The 12,035-nt window shown below is 50.3% G+C and overlaps 1 protein-coding gene across 2 annotated transcripts in view; it reads right to left on the bottom strand.

The window, feature by feature from the left end:
- LOC149371550 (short-chain dehydrogenase/reductase family 9C member 7-like) overlaps positions 1-12,035 on the bottom strand; it is a 393,612-nt gene that overhangs the window by 16,048 nt on the left and 365,529 nt on the right. The window contains exon 1 of one of the 2 annotated variants that reach the window (XM_089565830.1): positions 6,007-6,148. The exons of the other annotated variant lie outside the window; for it this stretch is intronic. Within the exon in view, the coding sequence (XP_089421956.1) occupies positions 6,007-6,033 (27 nt within the window). The 5' untranslated portion in view covers positions 6,034-6,148. Of the gene's footprint in view, positions 1-6,006; positions 6,149-12,035 lie in introns of those variants that run through there. 2 annotated transcript variants of the gene reach the window in all.

Genomic DNA, 12,035 nt, shown 5'->3' with positions numbered 1-12,035 from the left:
GTCGGTTGTTTTCAGTGTTGCGCTGTAGCGTTTCAGTCATGGATCATCAACTAGCGCGCAACCTCACCCTAGTGAGAAACGAGTATCCAGCAGCAGCGCTGTATTTGCGCCCGGTGGAAGAACGAGCGTAAACGGGCGATGCATACGAGAGAGCACAAGTAAAGACATGAGGTGGAACTGCCTTTCTCATTGCTTCTTTTCGCTTTTTCATTGCTTCTTTTCGTTCTGCTAACTGCAGGCAGACAACCCAAACGTCCTTAGCGTCAGCGATGCCACGACCGGTAGATGCACGTCAAGCGGCCGTGCCGATGAAAATATGAACGGTAGCGTTTTGTCTAACAGCGAAGCATCGATTATTGAACGCGCTATCGGCGAAAGGATGGCACTGCAGAGCTCATGCAGTGTAACCAGCGTACCTTAGAATCTTTTTTACGCGGCTCTCTCAAAAAGAGGAGGCACGGAGACCTCTGCGCAGTGGCAGTGGTAGGAACTGTCATACTTTGAAAAGGTGTGAAGACAGCCGTAAGTGTAGTCTTTCCGCACTGTCATCGACTGCGCCATTTTCTCCTTTTTTTCAAAGCTTGTGGCTGGTTTTGCGCCTTGCTTAAGCTCATTAAGAATCCCTCTAGGCGAAATGTTTGAAGTAAAATTTCACGGAAAAGGGAAAATTCCGCGAGTGGGACATCACTGGTGGTGGGACCGTCACAACGCATTACGCATTCAAGCCACAAGGAAAAAGGAAATGCAAAAGTATACAACCTGCAAACAACCCTGATCATCCGCATGTACGGGTGCAATCGCCCTTTAACTTTTGCTCTGCAACCTACGATCTCCTCTAAAACATCCTGACGCGGCAGGCGTACATATTGCTCGCGCTATAGGTGAGGACGAAAGCACGATAGGTGGGCGTCACGAACGATGGTGATGTCCATCTAGCCGAACTTGAGTCTTGCCCGGACAAACAACAAACAAACAAACAAACAAACAAACAAACAAACAAACAAACCTATTTGGCTCCTCATTGTGGATGGTGATTTGAGCAATACTGCCAACAAATAGAGAGCAATCGTCATCTCCACCCTAAAAAAAAAGCGAGCAAAACGCTTAACGTCACTTCATCCGCTCATCTTCATCGTCCCGTTCAAGCTGCACGAGGACACAAGTGTGGCACTTGAATTTCGACCCCTCTTCCTTCTACAAAATCTGCCTGACCTTGTGAGCACCGACGTGATCGGCGAAATGCGCGATCACGGAGCTGCGCTCTGCAACGCCAAGCTTTGGAAAGAAGACCGCGCACACCATGTTCCACGCAACGGAAATGCAGACGAAAAAAGTCCCGAGTACGTTTGCTTCAGAGCCAGCTTGAATAATAACCTCGAAAACTATAGCCCTGTTTACATGAACCCGACATGACCGGCTCGAGTCAGAGTCGGGTTGGGTGACTCGCCCCTGATTCGCCCCGCTTGGGGTCTACATGAACTCGGTTCAAGAGCGTAAGTAACGCAGCGGCGCCTATCGTCGAGGTTTTTAGAAAGGCGGGACAAGCGAGTGAACCATACCCCCTGCAGGCGAGTTAACTCGACTCGCTCTGCCGCTTATTTTACTCGACCCGACAGCGTTTACATGAACTCGACAAGCAAACTGGACTCGACTCTATCGAGTTCATGTAAGCAGGCTTTATGTATCGAGACAGGCATGAAGTTCTTTTTTTTTTTCCCCTCCATGTTTGGAAGCAAGTTGAAGGAACAGATCTTGCCCGCCGCTTGTGGAGTGAAGGATGCTTAGGAGGCGACCTGCTATCAGCGGTGGAAAACAGCCCCGCAGAACTTCGAAGGCTTCTTTCTCCCTCTCCTCTCGCCGTCCTTGCCGCGGCTGCGGGTTTCATTCGGTGTGCGGCTCACCAGGCTTGCTGCTCGGCCTGCTGCTGCTGGTGGTGGCGCTTATGTGCAGGTGGGATTAGCCGGCAACTGCTTCGACTGTGTTTGCTACCAATGTCCTTGGTCTGCACTGCGCGCCGCGCAGCTCGTGAACCCCAACCGTACAAAACGCGAGAGATGTTGTTCAAAGTCATCTGCCGAGAGCAATGTATACAGCGCTCGCCACGGAAGCGTGAGCATACTAAAACGAAATGACGCACATTCCCCCCACAACAGCACAATTCAAGCACAGAGGTGACACTAAACGGTGAATCTTGTGCAGTCAGACCGGCGTGTAGGCGCAGAAGACGCGCAAGCGATACGGGAGAGTGTATACATCTCTCACGACCAACCCGGTGTAATGCAAAGAAGATGCATGCAGAGGCAGCCGCGGAGTGAAGAGAAGCGCTGCGACACTATAGCTGTCCCGCAGAATTCTGCTCTTTTGGGTCAGCCACTGATGTTATAGACGAGACCGAGACTCTTGAGCAAGGAGATTCACAACCGTGTAATCCGAGGATTCGACGTGAGAGGGGAGGCACTGGAAGCGCTGTATACGTAAATCCTCTATGCTGGAATTTAATTGGCCAGATTAGTAATCCGAGGCAAAATTCGTTCACGACAGTCTCGCGTCGGAGGCGCTCTAATGCGGACTGAGAGCCAGAATCATGACATTCTGCATGCGTTTAGCAGGGAGAAAGTCATTTAAGCGACGTTGCAATGGCAAAATATACAGCCGCAGTAGAAGACACTACTATTCTAAGCCAGGCAGCCCAGGATATAATGTTAGGCACCACGAATACACAGATCATGACCACTTATCTTGACTCATAGAGCCATTAGTGTATACTTTCAGGTGGTCTCCGTAGACGTCGCATGATGCTGTAGTTTGAGAGAGACTGCCGCGGCGGGCATGGGTCGTTTTGAGAGCAGGCCTGGAATAACTGGGCGGTGCTTACAATATCATCGTGCGACCGTAAAGAGTCCTGCTCATACTTGTTCTCTGCACTAGGACCGACTTATACTGCATGAAGGGTGTGAAGAGCACCAAATGAGTCCCAGGCCAAACAGCCAGATGAAATAAATGCCTGTTTGAACATATACGTTGAAATGCACTGACGTGGCAAAGTACGACTGACGTCAGAGCAGGACGAAAAAGGGAGAGAATTTGAAAAGGCGCACAAAAAAAAAAAGCCGTTCTGCAGAAGATGCAAAACATTTTTTTGGGAAAAGCTAAATTCTGCACTACGCGGAGCAGCGATATCGCTCAAATAGTAGTCGGTACTTTTTTTTTTAGAGGTGGTGGGGGGGGGGGGGGGGGGGGGGGGGGGGGGGGGGGGAGGAGAGGATTACTTGCCACGTTCAAAACGTGCTTCACGACACCATGAACAAGAATTTACAATAGTATACCTAAGCTACTGGATCATTGGGTGCTATATGAAAAGAGCGCCCGGTGATAGCTAAGGATTTCGAACTTGACATTCTTGAAAGAGAAGCCAGACATCCATATTTCAGCTTCATCGTTAGAAGCAGTGGAACCCACTAATAACGGCAGCAGTTACAAAGAATGCTCGCTTATTACGAACGGCGGTGGGCTACCGTCAAAATGTGTATTAATGAAATGGCGCTTCGTCTCACAACTTGATTAAAGTGAATCAGGAGTCGGCGTATGCTCGATACCAGCCGAAAAACTCGCACTTTCGGCAAACGTGGAGATCGTAGAGTGCCCCTCAATTCATGTGTCAAGCCCCCTAAGCAATAAAGAAAGGCGGCACTGACGGTTGGGCAAAATGTCCGAAGCGGAAAGAGCAGCTTGCGGGGAATGGTCGAAAGAGAAACTATTACGCACGGTCGGTGAAGAGACTGAATACCGGTGACCTGCTAGGCCTTGCTGGCACAGCCAGCCGGTCACGTGGTATGCGTCACGTGTCATATCCGCTTTCCACCTCTTGCTCTGCTGCCACGTGCGGGCAGCGCGAAGACAGCACATTTGACAGCGCGCAATCTTCATCGCTGCATCCGTGTAATTTTGTCCGAGATCGGACGTTCCAAGGCTGCTTTATCTCACACGTCCAAGGTTGTCGACGTCGCAATGAAGGCAGCCATTTTAATTAACTTGCGTTCGGTGTGAAAAATGACTAGTTGTTGAAGGAATACGAGTTGTTATAATCGACCATTTTGGCAATCGAAAAATGTAAGGGCAAGATTTTGAGCGCAAAAAAAAAAAAAAACGGCCGACCCAACGACAAGAAAGCGCATTCGGAAAGCGACTCACGCATAGGTTGTATATGCGCTGCTTAAGTGATTCGTTGAGAGTTCTCAACATCATCGGACCCGAGAACGACGGTAGACATAGTCGAACACTCCTATGATCTGACGCATATGGGTTTGTGGAAGGCACGTATCTAAAGGAGGGGGGAGATTAGTTTTGACGTTAATTTCTGAAAAATATAGAAACATACTCCCCGATCCCGCCTGATGCGATTTAAAACGTTCCAATCTTGGAATCCCACAGAAAGATTAGCCGTTTAATTTTTCAATACATTGCAGTGCCCTTACAACGAGAACTCGTCGTGCTCATAAAAATAACCTTGGTGCTGTTTACGTTAAAATGAAGAGACTGAGTACATATTTCTTCCCCCGAAACTGAAGATGATTGGAAATGTTTACCGAAGGAGATTCATGCAAGGGCGTCCGCATAACTTTTTTCCAGGGGGAGGGGGGGGGGGGGGGGGGGGGGGGAGGCACCCGATGTCTGGGGATGGGGGCGGCGGGGTAGTTTAGCGCCAAAAAGGAACTAGTGCATAAATAATATCCGTAATTCCAGGGGAGGGGGGCAACCGACCCCCCTTGCCCCCGCTTCCGGACGCCCATGGATTCATGGGGCCAAAATGCGTCGTCGGTCATATATTTGTCCCATTGGCTGGATTGGAATGACGTCACCAGACTTGAGAATTTACGCTGGCCGGAGGGAAGTGACGTCACCAGACGGGAGAATTCACATTGGCTGAAGCCAGGGAAGTGACGTCACTTCCGGCAATAATAGTTTATAGCTGATAATGCTATCGCATTGCTAACGCAAAATGCAATAAGGTGTCCCTGCGAATCTTTTGTAAAGTGTCTTTGTGGAATAGCTGAGACGCCATTTTTGCTGTTAAACATTTGCCTAGTCGTGAGCGCTGTCTGCTCCTTAGTAATGACTCCTGCTTGTGTCAAACCGCTATCCTGCGGTATTCGACAAAAAATAAGTAAATACATTATTAGAGCCTCCCACCAACCATCTTCTTCCTGACTAACTATCTCAGGTACAAACCATTCTAGCAAATTATGGCAAGCGGATGTCTCATAACATGGGCGGTGCAGGTGCAAGTGCTGGCGTTTTGAACGTAGAACGAGTTGCAACGATTTGTTTATAGTGAAATCTAACAGCTAAAGAAGACCAGCTCAAGCAAGGTCTTGTTCGGTCAGCGTTGTCCCGTAATAAAAAATAAAAACCCGGCAACACGCACCCGGCAACATGTACAACGCCACTTGAGAACTATGGGAACAAAGAATAACTGCGCAAAAAGGATGGGACAAGAGAGATGAAGAACCACACGGGACAAGCGCAGACTAACAACTCTTGTACCGTCCTTTTTTGCGCCGTTATTCTTTGTCCTCATAATGACGTACCAACTAGCCCCTCACCGCACTCTTCTAGTTCCACCTGAAGAAACTGAGCAGCGGTCATCTTTTCTAGCTACAAGGTAGAATGAATTTGTCCAGCAGCTCGACGGTGTGCGAGCAGCCGACACTGCATTATTTTCTCTTGCGCGTCCATATTTCGAGAGTATAGCAAGATAGCGAGACCGGATTCAGTAGCAGCCTATCGCACAGTGCATTCGCCCACAGCGCCAACCCGCGGTCAGCACCACAATCCTTCAAGAAGGGCGCGCGAGTGCAGTTAACGCACTAGGATTCACTTCCGCACCTTGCAGGCACCGTCAACATTGCGCGGACTTGCAGCGCACAATAGACGGATTCGTGCATTTGATCGCCGCTGTCTACACATTGCGCTCGCCGATCGAAACTGCTTGCTCGTATCACTTACCCATCCGCTTCTCTTGGACACCCGCATCCTGAAGCTGCAGCGGATCGCGCACCAACGAAAAGAAAGTGGGGATTGCCGTAGCGACACAAGCCTCGCTTTCACGGAAACGCGCTCTTCGCACGACTGCGCCGACCGAGCACGGCTACTCTTTGCCGGCCGGCCGTCGTGCATTTCTCGCTCAGTTTTTTTTTTTTTCTTCCTCCCCTCTCCGCGCGAGCGGACGGCCTTGACGGCGACCGACCGAACTTGGATCTCCTCGCAGATAGTCGCCGATGCAGATCGCCGGTGTTTTCCTTCGCTAGCCTGCTCGTTTTATTCGCCAACTGTCGAGCGCCAACTGTCGAGTGTATATCTCAATGGCATCGCCCCGAATACGCTGCCAAGAGGTATTTCTGACGCGCAGTGAAGACGGCGGTCTCAGCTTGGCGGCGGGAATGTGCGCACGCGTGCGCTTATTGTGAAGCTAGCGCCGTACCGAGGACGGCGCTTGCCCGCAATGGGGCGCTAACGTTTATTCGCCCAAGCAGCCCGCGTTTCTGCGCCGCTTTGCTTGTATCAGACGCGATGTCGCAAGGGCGACTGTAGCCCGTGCCTAAAGTCACGGGTAGCGTATGCACGTCACGCTACTTGCTCCGCGCTCTTGCCCGCAAATCACGAGCAAGTTAAGCGTGACATCTGCGGCTTTCGAGGAGTCTTACGTGCACAATCGGAATGCTCGATTGTGCGCGTCGAGCACCGCTGTCGCTCGCACCGAGTTACATATGCAAGTGACGGCGGCAGGCGTCGCGACGTACGCCAGCAGAGCTACGCGTTCGGTCAACGCCTTCGCTTCGCGTTTCGTAAATAGTCCCGCTATCTTCTCCCTCGATTTGCTCGTATACTTAAGCAAGCTATCACCGGCATTCGTGTCGCCTGCGATTCTGCTCCGGCCTCTGCACTGGATCAGCGCTCGTACCTGGCACGACACGCATATCAGCGTGCAGAGCACCCGTATGGAATATTAATATCTGGTAGCACGTAAGAAATGTTAAGGTATCTCTTGTTTACCGACACGTAGACCGAACAGGATGCTAATCTTCAAATTATTTTGCATTCTGCCTCGCAGGCACGGCAAAAGCAATAACATGTCGAATTTATTTAAGGCCTACGGCGGTACAGTGGAGGCCTGCCAGACAGTTTTATGGGAGTTTAACGTCCCAAAGCGACTCAGGTTATGATGGATGCCGTAGTGAAGGGCTCCGAGAATTTCTACCACCCGTGGTTCTTTAGCGTGCACTGACATCGCACAGTACACGGGCCTGTACAGTTCCGCCTCCATCGAAATTCCACCGCCGCGGCCGGGATCGAACCCGCCTATTTCGGGTCAGCAGCCGAGTGCCATAACCACTGAGCCACCGCGGCGGCTACATCAGGAAAGAAAGAAAAAAATTGGCTGTGGCTTAGCTAAGGTTAAGCCTGAATAAGCGAAAAGCTCTCGCTGCTTTTCAGCCAACTCCCAAGCTACCATTTCTGGATCGGTGTTGTTGTTGTTGTTGTTGTCCTCTAGAAAATGGCGCATACCCACTGCGGGGGATTGGCCAAGACACAGGCGGCAACTGATAGGTGTACAAAAAGTTAAACAAAAAAATAATTGTGGGGAAAAATAAAATAATCATGATAATAATAGCAATTAGGAAATAAATGAAAGGATCTCAAATGTGTAATTGAAATAGGTTAAACAAATGCTGTGAGATCGGTGACTGAAATAGAGAACGGGGCTAAATATTCCACGTTTCAGAAAGCTTTCATTCCAGAGAAATATTGATCATGAGAAAGACCAGAGCTTAAGACGGCAGCCGTTTAGTGTCTGTAAGGAAGTTTTGCATGGCGGAGAGCACATTCCAGTTGCTGTGCCCAAGGGAGGAAGCCCCAAGAGACAGAGCAACCCCAGCTGACAGACTTAGACCAAGCTGTCGTAACGGAAGCTCCAGCAGGCGGCTCCGTAAAGAGGAGAAACGGCGGCAGGTCAACAAGAAATGATCTATCGTTTCGGGTTCTCCGCAGAACGGGCACAATGGGGAGACCGCCAGACCAGATCTATAAAGGTAGAAGTTTAAAAGAGGCACGCGACAACGTAGACGAGTGAAGGAAACCTCAAGCTTGCGTGATCGCCATCTTTACTGCACCACGGGTAAAGGAGATGCCGGAATTCGGGAGAGGAGGTCAGAGCTGATGCTGCGAATTCTTTCAAGAGCAGATACCTGCGAAACCTGGCCGCGGTAATATATGCGCTGGGTGGAAGCACAGATACGACTGGGCCTTGAAGAGATGCCTTCGCCAGGGTATCAGCGACCTCATTCAAATGGATTCCTCTGTGCCCAGGCACCCAGACCAATCGTAATGAACACACGTGGGGTGGAACCAAGCATTTGAATAAATGAAGTGCCTGAGATGTTGTAGGCGCGGTGAGAGAGGAACACAACGATAATGAATCTGTCATAATTATGACAGAAGACAAGGAGCTGTTTAATTTGCGTAACGCTAAGACTACTGCTAGAAATTCGGCCAAATAAATAGGTGTGTAATCGGGAAGGCGGAGTGAGAATGACCAGTCAAGGGAGATGGAGAAAATGCCAACTCCGGCCTTTTCTTCACACTGTGAGGCGTCTGTCGCTATGAGCACATGAGATTTAAAGCACAGCAGGTAATCCTGCAATAAACCGCTGAGCAAATGAAAAGGCATTAACTTTGCATGTTTTGGAAAGATGTCATCGAAGAAAATCTGAATAGATGAGTTGGCGCATACCGGACGGATGTCCGAAATGCGGACGTTTAAGGGGTCCAGGAGGGATTGCACCAAACATATCTGAGGGGTACGGAAACGAGACCAGGTTTCGTTGAAAAATAGCCTAGGCTGACGAAGGAAGATCAAATTGGAGGCATGGAGCGAAGAATCGCACATTCTTATGAACGTTTTCACCGTTAAGAGCCTAAATCTAGAAGTCAATGATGGAGTACGCGCTTCCAGGTACAAAACGGAATTCGCCACAAATTTTGGAAGGCCCAAACAAAGGCGCAACGCCTCCCGCTCCAAGAGAATCAAGGGGCGAAGTTTATACGCTGGTGCACCAGAGAATAAAACACAGCCGAACTCTAAGATCGGTGTTTCTGCGCCGTCCGACTGTTGCTTCTTCTTCGCCTTCCATGGCGAGTGTCTGCGCCTGTTCTATTGGCAAGCGCGCCTTATATACCCCTCCTTTCAAATGTTTCTGCGCACGGCTGCGGCGAAAGGTCAAACGGTGGCGATGATGGCCGCCTCTTCTACGGCCGCCGCCGCCGCTCACGCGTTCTCGCAACGCTTTGCGAAAGAACCTTCTCTTGGGACGACGGCGGCGACCGCGCGGCAGCGGCGAAGGGTAAAACGGTGGCGACGAGGAGAAGCGGCGACGCTCAGACGACGGCGTCAGCGCGCGCCGGTGACGACGGCTGCGGCCACCTGCGCTCCGCGTGACGTCGCTCGGTTTCGCGCATGCGCAGCTGTGGCTAAAATTGATCACGGCGCACGCCAGACCCGGTGTTGACGAGCCTAGTGAAGCTTCTCGCTTCAAAAAGTTCTTAAATGAGATTTCTTCCGAAGTGGGTTTCGAACCTAGGCCGTCGAAACCCACTTCATTAAATCACTACGCCAACACCGCAGCTCAATCCCCCCCCCCCCCCCCCCCCCAAAGCAAAAGGTCACAGGGTAGACTCAGGACGCCGTCACCCGCTAAAGCAAAACCATCTCGCTCAGCAGTCAATTAACGCCGCCCTCTAATTTTTAATAATTTAGCGCCTTGGAACACTTCGACGACCGCCAGAACGTAGGTACCGCCACACAGTCTCCTTTGGACCTCGGAGATGCAAGGCGCATGCTGAATACAATCTAGCGTGGAATGCAAAGCCTGCAGGCCCAAGAGCGGAAGTCAGTGTGTGAGTCGCATGATTCTCGAAAGCATTTGTCACATATTAAAGTGTCGACCTTAGAACATCTCAACAGCTCTATCCTTCCAAATCCCTCGTCATACCCGCCGTAGTGGCTCAGTGGCTTTGGCATTCAGCTTCTGATCCCAAGGTCGCGGCGGCCGCATTTTGATGGAGGCTAAATGCAAAGACGTCCGTGTGGTGTGCGATGTCGGTTCACGTTAAAGAACGGTCGACAAATGCTGCGCGATCAGTTACCACGGATGCTAAATGACTACATAAATCAGGGTATCGACATTACTAAACTGACACTTTCTGATTTCATTGTCATGTTCACCTGTTGAAACTAATGAATCTTACTCTATTTTGTGTACCATGTGATATGCGCTAAATTGGTGTATGTAGTTTGTTTTAAGAAGTTGCATGTTTGTAACACTTGGTATGGTTCCATTTTTATTGTTGCATATTTTGCTTTGTTTTTGCGCTGTTCTCACTGCTGCCAGTGCTTGTTGTGGGGCCAAGGCCAACTCAAGCCGTGCCTGAACGGCTTTTCCCTTGGTTCCTTTTTTTCACTGTATGGTGAGAAAAGAAAATAAAATAACTGTCAACTCCAAGTAGTCAAAATTAATCCGGAACTCTTCGCTACGGCGCCCCTGATGGCCCACATGTGTTGGTTCGGGATGTTAAAACCCGCATGCCGAGTATCTCGCATTGCACCAAAGACGCGGAGAGGCTAAGGTAGGCGCACTGCTCCGTCGAAGGGTGTGGAAAGGAAAAATAAGGAGGGAGAGAGAGAAAGCGGCTGGTGGCATGTTTTACGCATCGTTTGGTAAAAAGAGGAAAAATCGTTTTCGAAGGTCGTTGTTTTGACAGACCTGAAACAAACGATCTCTGCCAGTGTGCTCGTTGTTATTGTGTAGCCGTGGAGCTGAGTGGCCAGCTCTGGGCTGAGTAGTGGTGTGAGGGTTTTCCTTTTTCTTCCAGCCTTTTTGAAAGGAAGAAGAAGAGAGCTGCGAACGGTAGCTTCTCTTGATCGAGCTCCTGTTTTTTCAAAATATTTTGTGCTTATATGGCCTCCAAGGCGACCTCGCCGTCCCAGGCGATGGAGGATGATCCGCCGCCTCTGCTGCTCTCTATGGTTAGCAGTGTGGACCGCATATATCAACCTGGATGCAGTGTGGATCTCCCCTCAGGGCTGCCGGGGTCATATAGTTTTTCCAACTCGGATGACATGGAGTTCGACGGTGGCTACACCGAGATTGTGAGTCGGCGCCTGAAAAGGAAGCTCTCCATAACCCCGACACAGTGTGGGCCCAGTGTGCGTAAAGCCGGCTAACCAGTCCAGTGTGAGCACGAAGAGGCTTAACCAACCCAATGTGAGCACGAAAACAGTTAACGAGGCCAATGTAAGTGAGCAGTCTCTCACTTACACGATTTCATACATGCCTGTCGAGGATTTAGAGAATCTCAACTCCATCAACAGGCAGACTTTGACTCTTCTTGAACGAATGATTCCGGGTCAAGTCAAAGAAGTGCGTATTAATGCAAGAAGAAATATCCTCTGTGTTGGTGTCTCTAACCGGGCCACCCTGGAGAAGTTGAAGACCGTGTCAGTCCTTGGCAACATACGAGTCTGCTTGTTCTTCGCTCATGGACTTAACACTACTGCTGGTGTGGTTTCCGACGTGGACATAGAGATCAAGGATGTGGACTTGGTGCAACTTATATCAAGTTCTGTCCGCATAACTGACATCCAACAGTGTCCGTGTCTGCGTGAGCAAAAGGAACCACCTAAAGGCGGAGCATAAATGTGCCCCAAATTTTGAAGTCGCGTGCAGGAAGAATGATTACAGCGCCGTATGTGCGACGCGGTCTCACAGGTGTCGACTACGATGCGACCGCGACTGTGCATCGTAAAAAGAGCTGCATCACTCGAGACGATGCCAAACGCCGTGACTCTGCTTCGGCACTGTATAGACGGAGGGCCACGTCTTGCCACTCCCCACGAAGCGTATACTTGCTAGCGCCCGTGCGCAGAAGTCAACGGGCGACCTTGCTTACGCAATGTGCCTGTTTGCGCAAACCCTGTC

This window comes from Amblyomma mixtum, chromosome 1, assembly GCF_055824585.1.
Source record: "Amblyomma mixtum isolate Tamu chromosome 1, ASM5582458v1, whole genome shotgun sequence".
NCBI lineage: Eukaryota > Metazoa > Arthropoda > Arachnida > Ixodida > Ixodidae > Amblyomma > Amblyomma mixtum.
This window is presented reverse-complemented; position numbering and strand designations above follow the sequence as displayed.